This window comes from Cornus florida, unplaced genomic scaffold, assembly GCF_030987335.1.
Source record: "Cornus florida cultivar Cherokee Brave unplaced genomic scaffold, ASM3098733v1 CherokeeBrave_3.0.0_Hap2_Chr02, whole genome shotgun sequence".
Classification (NCBI taxonomy): Eukaryota; Viridiplantae; Streptophyta; class Magnoliopsida; order Cornales; family Cornaceae; genus Cornus; species Cornus florida.
Genome location: NW_026775572.1, coordinates 23,620,510 through 23,634,686, shown reverse-complemented (window position 1 = coordinate 23,634,686; position 14,177 = coordinate 23,620,510). Strand labels below are relative to the sequence as shown.

At 35.1% G+C, this 14,177-nt stretch overlaps 1 protein-coding gene across 1 annotated transcript in view; it reads right to left on the bottom strand.

Annotated features, from left to right (window-relative positions):
- Window positions 1-10,975, bottom strand: part of LOC132294286 (copper-transporting ATPase PAA1, chloroplastic) — a 35,191-nt gene extending 24,216 nt beyond the window's left edge. Inside the window, exons 1-5 of the mRNA XM_059792082.1 lie at window positions 10,296-10,975; window positions 9,968-10,021; window positions 9,493-9,646; window positions 1,526-1,600; window positions 1,099-1,376 (exon numbers count right to left, since the gene is read on the bottom strand). Of these exons, the coding sequence (XP_059648065.1) occupies window positions 1,099-1,376; window positions 1,526-1,600; window positions 9,493-9,646; window positions 9,968-10,021; window positions 10,296-10,751 (1,017 nt within the window). The 5' untranslated portion in view covers window positions 10,752-10,975. The remainder of the gene's footprint in view (window positions 1-1,098; window positions 1,377-1,525; window positions 1,601-9,492; window positions 9,647-9,967; window positions 10,022-10,295) is intronic.
- Between the last annotated feature and the right edge of the window lie 3,202 nt (window positions 10,976-14,177).

Sequence of the window (14,177 nt, the reverse complement as noted above, 5' to 3'; positions counted from 1 at the left end):
TGGATTTAAACTCTTTCCCATATAGTGGATTGTGCCTGCCTGTAGTATGTCTCGTTGTTTTTCCCAGTTGAGGTTTTTCACGAAAAAATCTTGTCTCTGTCTTCTCTACTTTTCTTTCCATTTATGCATTATTGTGATTGATGAAAACTGATAATCTACATATATAAACTATAATTAACAAATCAACCATCACAACAAACCAACTAAATTTCAAATAAGGATCAACGGAAAGTTAACTGGAAAATAATATCCATAAGACTACTCCCCTCCTCCTGGAAAAAAAGTTCTAAATCACCACTCTTACTCTGTCGTACCAGAGCGCTAATGCTAAACATTCTTATCAAGAAGACTAAAGTAAACATGTTGCATAATAAGTAGTTGAATTATCATGCCTGAGCACCATATCTTCCAGCACAAAAAAGCAATTGAGATACTTATTGAAACTCCAAATTTATAAGTGCTGACACCAGATGGCAAAACTTCACATTAAATCACAAATATTTATCGAAAAAAGAAATCAGAAGATGCCAACTTATCTGAAACATACTAACTATTACTAAGTCAAACTTCACTCTTGAACACTATAAAATCTGGTATTAATTTTAATGTTAAGTATGGTCGTCAGTTATCAATTTTTAGCTAACTGTAGTTTTACATAATCTAGAAATGTAGTTTTAGCTAAAAATGGGAAGCCACACAATTATTGTATGTGAGAAATATAACAATCCAGCATACTCTCAGACATTGTGCATATACAAACTACCAATATATCTGAAATGTCAAAATCCAATATGAGCAAGATTGCCAATAGCATGAAGCATGCAATGAAACTATAGTCAAATCAATAAAACATCACAGCAACTTTTAGAAGCAAATTTTTTTACAAAAAACTGAAGTCTCGCACAGAGATAAGGAAAAAGTACAGAGAATGAACGATGAGAAATATCAACCATATTCTTGTCAACCAGAATTGCTTTGCATATTCAAAACACACACACAAGTATCAAAAAAGCACCAATAAAAAATCTTTCATATATTATACATATTTGTATTCTTTAAATAGGAACTGGAAGCATAAGGGACTAGATTACAAGTTACCAGTTTTGGTATGAAGGCAGCTAATGAGCTGACACCAAACGATGACAAAGCCCCAAGACCGACCAAAGTATTCATATTTGGAGCCCCCTTAATGAGGCTTTTCAGACCATCAACAATGAGTTGGCGTCCAGGACCAAGCAATGTAAACAGGCACAAAGAAAGATGGAAACCTGTTGAATGAAATGCATGGATCCATGAAGCCTTAGCACCAAAGAAATGAGAAAGATGGCCAAAGAGGCATACAGCACATAAAGCCCAAGAGACAGCAAGCTCACGACCTGTTAAACATGTGAGTCGTTAATCTAATCGCAGAGCAGATTTCTCATCAGCAAATTGGCATTAAAAATGCAATATACAAAGGGAAATCCCAAAAAAAATAAAGAACAAACACTTCATTGTAAATAATGAAGCAAAGGAAGATGTTTACCACTTCCTTTTAGCTGATTACGCTTTTCTTCCATCTTCCTTTCAAATACTTCAAAGAAGTTATTTCGCGTAGGATCTGCAGATAAACAAGTACCCTAGTTACTATTATTAATAACGCAAAGATGGCATAATTACATTCCATCCAAGGTCATAAGTTCTAACTTTGCATTAGAAATTGGCGTACTAAAAAATGGAGCTAATGTGTAGAAGTTTAGAGAAAATAAAACATCAGGCACAGAAGGTTAGCAATTACATAGAATTTATTTGCAGACCTATTGGTAAATCTCAAAAAGTATGAAGACAATGTTTTAATCCCAAAATTTACTCTATGCAAGAATGTGATGTTGTGGCCTGAATTTGGTGCCAATGTGACCCGTTTACGACCCAGCACTGCCCCAGAGGAAAATTTTTGACCCAGTTTTTTGCTTTCAGGTCGTGGACCCTATTTAGTACTCTCTTGTAGCCCGATATAGAAGGGTGTTTAGGGTCTGGAGTGGGAAAAAAGAGAGTGAGAGTGAGAGCTAGGGTTTGGGCGCTGAAACTTGAAATCTCCAGATTTTCACATAGTGAATTCTTTTGCCGGATCTTCAGTGTGGACATGCCTGCCGAACCATGTTAAATATTTTTGCTCTTTGTGTGTGACATGTTTGTTTTCTGTTTTCTGGGTTGTTTCTTGGGTTCGCTGCCTTTGTCGCAACAATGAAAAATATATGTTCCATGCATTGATTTATGATCTATAAACCTATTCAAGAACAATGGTGAATTGTGCTTATGAGTAGACGATAGAAATATGTAACAGAGACAAATTGGATTATAAAAAAAATATATAAATAAACCAAAAAGAAGAAGAAAAGGGAAAGGAAAAGGAAAAGAATTCCAAGTATCAAGGGCAAGCAAAAGACCATGTTCATTAAATGCCGGTGTTCTCAATAAAAGGAGACCTCAAAATGTGGAGGTTTCTTTCAGAGACTACCATCCTCCTTAGTGTTGTTTCAATGGCAGTCTCTTGTCTTGCTTCCCAATACTTCAAGCTTAGCATCAAGAAGAAAGTTACCGATATTCCGTACATTTGGAATCAGTATTTCAGTTAAATACAAATATTGATGTTTTATCAAAAAAAAAAAAATACAAATATTGATGTCACGACTATAGTAATTCTTGAAATAAAGATTTATACGTGGAAGTATCAGCTCCAGGGCTAACAAACAAGCAGGACTAATATAAGCAATGGCATATTTGAGAAACTTGTACAGACACATGAAAGAATCTCTCCTGCATATTTCAAACATCCAAGCATAAGTATTCGAGATCATGCAACATAAATCTACGATTGTCTTGCTCAACATTAAGCACAAACGTTAGGAGGAATCTTATTAATAAAATCACAAACAGTATAAGTTGAATTTCTTCAGCTGAAAGAAGAGGATTCTAGGGTTGAAATTTATTAAAAGAATTTCATAAATTTCCATCGAAAAAATCAATTGCTAAATATTAATGCCTCATCTCTATATGTTCTACAGATAGTCAGATACATAAAAATTTGCTAGAAAAGAACTTCATTCAGAATTTCAGTGTGACGATCATATGTTAATGAACATAAGGATATTTCTAAACATTAGATGAAATAGTAATAAAAACCTAACTATTGATTACGGATTTGCAAACAAATTAATAGATTTTCAGATACCTCATTGGACATTGCGTGACTAATAAATCACACGGACCATAATGCTTACTATAAATGATAGTATGCATTTAGATCTCACATCACTATATGCAAAACAAGACTATAAATCATAGTATGAAATACCATAGCCATGCCTTTAACAACTATGTTTATAATTCATAGACTATCAAGGTCTTTTGGGCCATAGCCTAGCCTTTAACAACTATGTTTATAATTCAAAGACTAATCAAGGTCAAAGGTAGATTAAGAATCTTATTTTAAAATGTTCCACTTAAATGAATTTCAATTACAGTAGTAAAAATAATTCAGTTGCTGTTAAATGATCAATCTTCATAGCTATCAATGGTTTACTCTACACAGCAAAATGTTTGCAAGAAACCTCAACAAAAAATTAGTAAACCATAACAATATAATAAAAAATAAAAAATAAATAAAAATGAAAGGCAGATACCAATAAATCATATAAATGTAAGATGAAATAATTGATGTATAAGAGTAATGTTCATTAAACAGAAGAATAACTAGCAGTTACTACTGTGAGGAATGTGAAACCCAAAAAGTTGCAAGACCATACATAGGCAGATAACAATTTTGCTTAACTGGAAGGTTTAAACAAAAAATTTGCATAGTTTATCAGTTATACAAGTTATTCATTAACGGAATGTGCTGAATAGAAAATCTCTGCAAGAAGATAATATATTAAATCTTTCTTCAAGATCAGTAAAGTTTAAGCAAGACAACCAAAAACAAGTACAAAAAAAGGAAAAGATTCAACATGACCATCATTCAACTGATACAAGCCAATGTAACTGTTAACAATCATACACATGAAAACCAGTAGAGTACACTATTTGACAAACTGACAACATCAATTGAAAGATGATAAAAAAACGAATTGCTTCAACAACTCAGGGTGCGCAAGAAAAAGTTATCCAAAATGAGTGGCTCAGCTCTCTCCAACAAATCCGCCATTAGTTGCCGCAGAGTCACCTATTGACGGAGAAACTCTTTCATTAAACGTGATAACCTATTCTTTCGCATCATTTAAAGGATGCTGCTTAAATTCACGTCTCTCTAAAATAGAAAACTCAATGGATTAGGTACATACCCTAAAGGAGTATGGTAGCTTCTTACAAGAAATCCTTTACGTTTCTATAATGGAGTATCTCCTTCGAAAGCTTCCTGACCTGCCAATTACCCACCGAGCTTCACATAAGTCGTATGAAAGCCTGAATTAAATGTGTTGTCTACTCTAATCAAGAATTCAGACAAGGTTCTTAACAGACTACAGAGTATTATATTATTATGATTTTTTTCTTTTTCTTTTTTTCATCTTGTTGAAAACAAGGTCTGACCTCATTTCTTTATCTAATCTAATAAAGGTTATTATTACATTTATACGCTTTATGGTTTGTGCTCCTTTTTTCCCCAGCAAGAATGCCATCATGGTAAAGCAAAAGAACAAGAAATAGAAATGAAATCACCAAGCTTTTTGTGTTCTCCAACTAGCCAGCTTCTCACAAAATGAGGCAAAAATTGCCTGCATGGTGGAAGCAGCTGGAAAAAGCTGAGGCAACATCATAAGTATGGGATAAGTGGATAACTGTTAATGCTATGTAAAAAACAAAAAAAATAATTAATCAGCTCTGATGCTCCTTTAACCATCTACAACCCTCCATTGGTATTATCACTTAAGCACACCGAATTCATACACATGACAATATATTATTGCCGAATTTTTCGAAAATTTATACTCACTCTCTCTCTCTCTCTCTTGGACTTCTCTGTTCTTAGTTTTCTCTCCTCTGTTTTCTCTCTCTTCTCGCTTCTCTTCTCCTCTCTTTCCTCTTTTTTTTGGACATTTACTCTCTCTCTCCTCCGTTCCTCTTTTTTCTCTCACCTATTATCTCTCTCCTCTCAGTTTCTCTCTCCTCCGTATTTTCTGTTTCTTTCTCTCCTCTCTTCTCCCTTTCTTTCTCTCTCCTCCGTATTCTCTCTCTTCTCTGTTTTCTTCCCCCTCTGTTTCTCTCTCTTCCCTTTCTCTCTCTTCTATCTCCTCCGTGTTCTCTGTCTCCTGCTTCTTCTTTTTTTTCTCTCTTGTGGCTGTGATAACTCTCTCTCTACCATACTGTTCCTTCAACTTTTTTTTCACTGAATAAAAACAACAAACTAATTTATACCAGACAAAACTCTTTTCTCTAAATATATATAATTCATATTACTAGCAAAGTAAGTTGTACAGTGACTTCCCCACCCCCCCCTCCCCACCCAAAAAAAAAAAAATTAGTAACGCCTGAGACCAAAAAATTTATAATTTTTTTTTTTTTGATAAGCAATAATAAATTAAAAAAGACGTTCAATAGGGGAACGCGTCCCATGGACATTAGAGCGACCAGGGTCCAAGGCCCCAAAGAATCCAAAAAAGAAATTAAATCATCAAAAGAGGAACACGAATTTCTGTTCACATAACTAAAGAGAGAACGAATAATAAAAAGTTTCAGTGTCGCTGTAAACGACTCCTTCTCTTCAAACATTCTACTATTTCTCTCCCTCCAAATGCACCACCAAATACAATGTGGTACAGATCTCCAATAATCACGAAGACTCCTACTCACACGACAACCTCTCCAAGCTTGAATCAGCTCCTTAGTAGAACCTGGCATTACCCAGCACATGCCAAATAGGCCAAGAATAAGATTCCAGCAATCGTGCGCTACAGAGCAATGCATTAGGAAATGATCAACTGACTACCCATCCTGCTTACATATGCAACACCGATTAACAAAATAATTTCCCCTTTTCCTCAAATTATCGATCGTCAGAATCTTTACCCCAAACGGCAGTCCAAACAAGAAATGCCACCCTAGTAGGAGCCATAGAGTGCCATATAGTCTTCCATGGGTAATCATAGGGTGCAAAATTAGACAAACATAAGAACAAAGACCTTACTTCAAAACGACCGTGAGAAGAGGGAATCCAAATCAAGTTGTCATAACCCCTGCCAATTCCTTCCTGCCGATATAATTGATCCAAGAAAATGCTCACCACCTTTAACTCCCAATCCTGAAAAGAACGCCGAAAAAGAACATTCCACGTAATCCCACTATTACCAAGCTGATAATAGTTAGCTACGATGGCATGTTTATTAACTACAATACTATATAATCTGGGAAAAGTACAACATAAAAGCTTATTCCCACACCAAAGATCTTCCTAAAAACGAACGCAACTACCATCACTAACTCTGAATCTAATATGAGAAGAAAAGGCATCCCATCCTTTCCGAATGGATTTCCAAGCCCCAACTCCTCCCGCAATAGAAACCGGACGTGTAGTCCATCCGCCAACGTCATCCCCATACCTGCAAGATACTAATCTACGCCAAGGGCGGTGTCTTTCCTTCCCGTATCTCCACAACCATTTGCCCAGAAGAGCTTGATTAAAAGGAATTAATCATCTAATACCGAGACCCACCAGTTTTATAGGCTTGCAAACTTGCTCCCATCTAACAAGGTGATACTTGAACTCTTCTCCCCTTCCTCCCCAAAGGAAATTCCTTTGAATTTGTTCAATTCTATCAGCAACAAAGCATGGAATTTCGAACATAGAAAGAAAATAAGTGGGAAGGCTTGATAAAGTGCTCTTGATAAGAGTAACTTTACCCCCCCTTTAACAAATATTGGTTCTCCCAACCTGCCAACCTCTTTGCATACCGATCAAGCACAGAATCCCAACTCCCCACTAATCTGGAAGAAGCCCCTAGGGGCAATCCCAAGTAAGGGATAGGAAAGGATTCTCACCCTACACCCAAGAACTACAGCTAGAGAAGAGATGTCCTGTACATTCCCAACCAGGACAAGCACACTCTTGGCCATGTTAACCTTTAGCCCGGAAACTGCCTGAAAGCAAGCCAGAATGCACCTCAAATATCTAAGTTGAGACACATCTGCATCACAAAAAACCAAAATGTCATCTGCAAATAGCAGATGCGAAATCTCCACCTGATTTGCAATATCTCTTCCCACCCGAAATCCCTTGATGAGACCAAGATTCTCTGCCCGGCGCATAAGTCTGCTTAAGCCCTCCATAATAATGAGAAAAAGAAAAGATGACAATGGATCACCTTGTCTTATACCCCGAGAGCACCCGAAGAAACCAGCTAGAAAACCATTCACAAGAATTGAGAACTTAAAAGACGAAAGACATGTCTCAATCCATGTCCTCCACCTACTTCCAAATTCCATTCTTTGAAGCAAGTAGAGAAGGAAATTCCAGTTTACATGATCATAAGCTTTCTCAGTGTCAAGTTTGCACAGAACTCCAGGAACACCATTACGCAACCTTAAATCCACACATTCACCGGCAATAAGAACTGAATCAAGAATTTGCCTTCCTCCAACAAAGGCTTTCTAGGAATCTGAAATAATCCCATCCATAACTTCTCGCATTCTTTGAGCAAGCACCTTAGCTATGAGTTTGTAAATTCAACCCACTAAGCTAATAGGACGAAAATCCTTGATATCTGAAGCGTTTCCCTTCTTAGGGATGAGGGCAATAAATAATGCATTAAGCGATTTCTCAAATACACCAGTAGAATGAAACTCCTGAAAGGTACTCATCACTTCATTTCTCACAACCGCCCAACTTTCCATCAAAAAACGTATAGTAAACCCGTCAGGCCCCGAGGCCATCAAGCTTGGGTCGCCAACCTAAAGGTTCTGTATAAAGCTTCTTATAAAAAGAAACAATCCCGCTACGTACCTCTTCCTCCCTCCACAACTCCACGCCTTCTACCCGTATACGTCCTATGTGATTACTCCTTCTATGGGCATTAGCAAGTCTATGGAAAAAATTTGTATTACGGTCTCCCTCTTTCAGCCAAAGAGCCCGGGATTTTTGTCGCCATGAAATCTCCTCCATACAAGCAATCTCAGCAAGAACTGCCTGACAGGAAGCTCTCCTAGTACAAAGCGACTCCACATTCCCACCCGCCTCCTCTAGCCGATCAATCTCAGAAAAATCAGCAAAGACTCTGTTCTTCCTCCATTCAAGGTTCCCGAAAACATCCTTATTCCACTACTTAAGAGCGAGTTTGAGAGCTCTTAATTTCTGTATTAATATGAAGCTAGGCGCGCCTGTAACGATCGCTCCCTCCCACCATGAACGAATTGTCCCTTGGAAGTCCTCCACTCTCAGCCACATATTCTCAAAACGGAATGGGGTTCTTCGAGAACACAAAACCCCACAATCCAAAACTAAAGGAACATGATCAGAGGTAACCCTTTCTAATACCGCCTGAACAACATCCAGGAATTTTTCTTCCCACTCCCCAGAGATCAAAAGTCTGTCCAATCTTGAGAGGGTAATTGGGTCTCTACCATTAAACCAAGTATAGGTTGCACCTTCCATTGGTAGATCAATGAGAAGGTGTTCATCAATGAAATCAGAAAATTGATCCATGTCTATGATCCAAAAAATTTATAAATTTAATATAAGAAATTTTTTTCTGGTATTCAACAACTAAAATAAATTGATAATTTGTGTCTAAAAACATTTGGGTCATCAGGTTGAATACGGGTTAATCGCACATTTAACACCCAACACATTTATTACCCATCACAAATGGGTGATAATGGGTTATTGACCCATTATTAACTCGCTCATTCATAATCAGCCCAAATCCACCCAAACCCACCTAATTGCCACCCCTACACAATACTGCATACCAAATGCCTCTTAAACTCAAAGCAACAATAACAAGGCCAGGAGAGCTGATATACAAGGTTCTTGTAGAAACTTTTATATGGATTTCCATTACCATAAAATTTCCCTCAAGAAGCAATACTAGAGGTGATTAATAGCTCATTTGATTATTGCTTCTTGAGGGAAATTCTATGGTAATGGAAATCCATATGAAAGTTTCTACAAGAACCTTTTATATGGATTATTTCAAATATGCCAAGAACTTGCATTATTACCAAGCATTTGATATCTACATCTGATAACCATTTTACTGTCATCCTAAATATACTTGTGACAAAGTATTTACATTTGAAGGCTGTTTCAGTCTTGCCCATTCAATATTGATCGTTATATAGCATAAGCAAACAGGAAGAATCCAAGGAAGCACATCACTTTGCCCAGTAGTAAATTGAAAGATAACAATTACAACAACTCCGAAAAGGGCAACAAAGACAAGATGATGATTAAGGCAATGATGATGAATGCAAACAATATAGAAGGCAGCAGAGGTAATCAGAAATTCAGAGGAAAATTCTCACCTCGAAGGTTGGAGTGAAACCCACAACTGGTCAAATGCTTTGCAAGTGTCTCCCCTAAAATTTTTCTCCAGTTTGGTGCAACCTTGGCTTCAGATACAGGCCATATAATTGCTGTCTCTGTTGTAAGATTAACAGATGCAGACGATACTTGTGGCTGTCCATAAATATAAGAAATAGGTGAGTAGCAAACATTACCTATTGTAAGAGTGAAAACTTCTTCCTTAAATCACAGTGAAATTTAAAGGAAGACGATGTGAGCACCGTCAATTAAGCAAAATTACACAAATAAGAACGACTTTAAAGAGACCCAAATGATGCAAGATGTTCCAATGATACAACATCCAATTCGTATTTCAAATTTCCTCTTTTCCAACTTGTTTTTTTCCCCTTCTTTTCTTACATTGTTTTCAGTCAACAAATCGATAATTTATAACAGATATGCAATAATAAGATGAAATGTACGTGCAATACTTACTTGACTTTCCAAAATTCTCTTCACACTTGCTGCACATCCGCCACATGTCATCCCCTGACACACACATGCACATATAGATTAGATTTTAAAGAACCTCTTGTGAAGAAGCAAAAAAATAAAGACATGAATAACATAACCATTCGAAGAGTTGAACAAAGATGTGACAGTAATACAGCTGACCCAAAGAAAAAGAAAGAGAATCGAACAAATTCATGGCAAGAAACAAACCAAGACAGCATAACACGAAATTTTAGGGATAGAAAGAAAAAAAAAAAAGAAGAAAGAAAGAAATACTAGACATTAACGAGAGAGATAAGAAAATGCTTACTCCGACATCAAGAACTATTACATCAGGCGACAGAGCTGAAACCTCTTCGGACCCTACTGCAGTCGGGTTCGACTTAGCTTCCCCACCGTCTGACGCACCATCACCATCGCCGCCGCCTCTTCCTCCAATTCCTCCGTCGCCGCCGCCAGCACCAGAAGCAAACGAAGCAGCGGAGCTCGCAACACAACCCAAGCGACACCTACCTGGAGGCACTTGCACTGCACACAAACTCCTAAGGGAATTTGACGAACAAGAAATTGAACCGAACACATTCGATCTGCGAAACTCGCCGTTGAAAATGCGTCTGAGTTGAAGAGATACGAGTCGAGTACGGAGACATTGAGTCGGGCGAGTGGTGGAGAAATGGCGGTGGAGATGAGAGATGAGAGGATTGGAATTGGGATTTAGGGTTTTGGATACAGCCGAGAGAGTCGATGGATGTAACATTGACTCCATATTGGATAGCTTCAACAAGAAAACTCAAATGTTGAACTCAGAGCACAGACTCCAATTACTCTCTCTATATATCGATACACCTCTCCGTCTCTTTTATATCTCTTTCTCTCTCTATCTCTATATGTATGTCTCTGTGTAGATTTTTCTCTCTCTCTCTCTCTGAGATTCCTGCGCCTTTCAATTCTCAGCTGTTTCGGATGGCTGAGGCGGGATCGTGGTTGAAATAAATGAGAATGCAGAGAAGTTTGTTTCGTGTGCTTATTTTTACCAAGTTGACCTTGCTTCAGCTGTCAAATAACGAAATCAAACCTTTTATTCTCACTTTTCTATCACTTTAGCAAACACGTGTTATGCATTTATGTGATTTTCTCAGTATGTATTAGTATTTGTAAAACCTTATGAGATTTTTGGATCAAAAAAAAAATTTTTTTTAGGTAAAATATATTTTTTTATTTTGAATTTTAGGTGTTTAGTAAAGGATTAGGTTAAGATTAAGGCCGAGTTCATCTGGATGGATTTGAAAAATAATTTGTTAAAAATTGATGAATAAGTTATTTTTGTTAGATTTTTGAATGTAAATTTTATGATATTGGTGAACCTTGGAAAAATTTAAGTATCGACAGTTTTGAAAATTTTGCAATACGATGCAATGAAAAGCCTTATACAAAATTTCAGCAGAGTACCAATTTAATTCAACGTCTTAGAGTCCTAAAGATCATATTTTAATGATGTGACCAGAACATAAATGGACATAAAAATGAAATTTTTCATAATTAAAACAAATTTTAAAAGTGTTGGAAAAGTGTGAAGAATTATTTTACTTTGAAAAGATTTAGAAAATAAAACTTTCTTGTCAAAAGGGACCCTTTGAGGATTTCGAAATCCTTGCTGCATAGCATGTGTACATATGATGAATATGATGAAACTATATATATTTTTTTTTGGTGTGATTTTTCATAATTGAAATGAACTCTAAATAATTAACTACCATGTTAAAACCTGAATTAACCTAAAGGATCAAGAATACAAAAAATAATAATAATAATTAAAAAAAAATAGTGCAAAACATTGACATTGTCATAATTCGGACAAAACTCAGATTAAACCCATAATTGAAAGACCTTTTTGAGTTGATTATCAAACATGAAATCTATAATGTTTTTAAGTTGAAAAAATGCTGGGAGTTTAATTAAAACAATATACTTTTTACAATTTTAACAGTTTTTTTTTTTTTGGACAATAATATGGTTTAAAAATAAATTAATGGGACTTTCACGAGGTTAAAAACTTAAAATTCCAGAATTGATATTTTACTTATAAAAACCTTTTGCAAATTATACAAAAAAATATATATATTATATCAAAATGAAGTTTCTTGGTGCTCCTTTTGTTTTGCAATTGGAAGGTGGTCACACAAGTGTAGAATACTATTGACAATATATGTTTAAAGTTTGAACTAATAATATTAATACTTGAATTGTGTTTAAGGCTTCGTTATTTTGACCTAAAATATTTTATTCAAAAAATATTTTTTATTTTTTAGGCAAAGAATATATATATATATATATTTTATAACTTATCGAAAATTAATAATTTGTCAAAAATTAATGAATAAGTTATTTTTTTAAGTTTTAATGCATTTTATTTTATAAATATTTTAAATCTAAACACACCGAACAATTAAATTGGTCTCTTATTCATGGTTGGTATTCTTTATACTCTTAAAATCCTCCCATTTTAATCTCTCTCTAGAGTCTAGATAACATATATCATTATTGTTATCTCTGCATTATTTTTCTCCATGATTTTGCACCTATCAACTCTCTCTCTCTGTTGAAAATTTCAGCCTTGGAATTTCTTTTGAATTATGCTCGCAGATTTGAATATAATGTATAGGGAGAGAGTTGTGAAGATTTAAGTTTGGAACCTACAAAGTTCACCAAAATAAGCCATTCATATTAAATTCATCAGAAGTATCACAACACAACTGTTTTTACAAATTTGACAATTATATTTAAGTTATGCTTGGCAGACATGAAATTAGAGATTTAAATTTAGAATTGGTAGAATTGAAAAAAATTAACTCAAAAAATTAAACAAAAGATTTATCTAATTCCACCAATTATAATTTTAAGATTCTAATTTCGTGCCGCCAAATATCAGGGGTGGCAATTCGTATTCATGTCGTGTCGATATAAGGATATTATATTAAATCGGTAAATCTAAACCCAACCCATTTACTAATCGTGTCAATAATTCTCAACACTAACCCAACCCGTTTATTAAACAGATAAACGCGTTAACCCGTTTAGTGACCTGTTTATCAAAACGAGACATTTAACAAATACTAAATAATAGAAAAAATTTGTCATAATTAATCAAAATATTCAAAATAAAAAGACAAATCATAAGGTATAGACAAAGTTTATGTTAAAATGACTTAATTTTCCATAATAATTAGGTTTAAATAGGTAACATATTACGTAAATCATATTCACAATAATAACATGTTAAGTTAAATGGGTCAGAAACAGATTACACGGGTTGAATTCCTCAACCCTAATCCGACACGGTTAAGTAAACGGGTTAATCGTACCGACCCTTTTATGACCCAAACCCGTTTATGCCAAATATAAGTTTTTTTTAACTCGTGTGTGTTGTAATTTGTCACTCCTATTAAATACATACCAAATAATCAAAGATGATAGCTAAATACATACCAAATAACTAAATATAACATATACTAAACACTCATAACACCATAACAAAAAACTCCAAAAAGATTGGATACTTGTGCAGGTTCCACTAGCCATAGACTTACACCCTTTATTGAGGGTTGGACTCAATCTGAACACAAAACTAGACCAAGTTCTGAAGCGATTAACATGAAAATATAGAGCCGTGCCAGCAAAAATTTAAAAACAAAATAAAAGAATCCCTCGACGATACAAATCGCTCAGACTTAAACCTAATTGTCACGATCAACAAATTCAAAACAGCAATAGTTTCAGATACAAGGAATCTGAGAAATCAATCAGACTTAAAACCTAATTGTCACGATCAACAAATTAAAAACAATAATAGTTTCATACCAAGAATTAGAGATTTAGACGCAAAATTGCATCAAGGCCGCCGAATCAATACTAGTCAATTATTCTAATCACTTTAGGAAGAAAAAACAAAGAAAACAAATAAAGCATATTCCTTTGGACCTGTCCATTAAGGTGTAATTATTATACTTCCAAAAATAATAAAAAGTCTATAAAGTTGCAAATAAATTCTACATGATTTGTATATGGTCAAAATTTCGGACTAAAATTCCCTATTAACTTTGACCATCTCATATAACTTTATACTATGGTATTTAAAACTAATTTTCAAGTGAGATTATCTTAACATTGGCAACGTGATGTATTATTTGTGAAC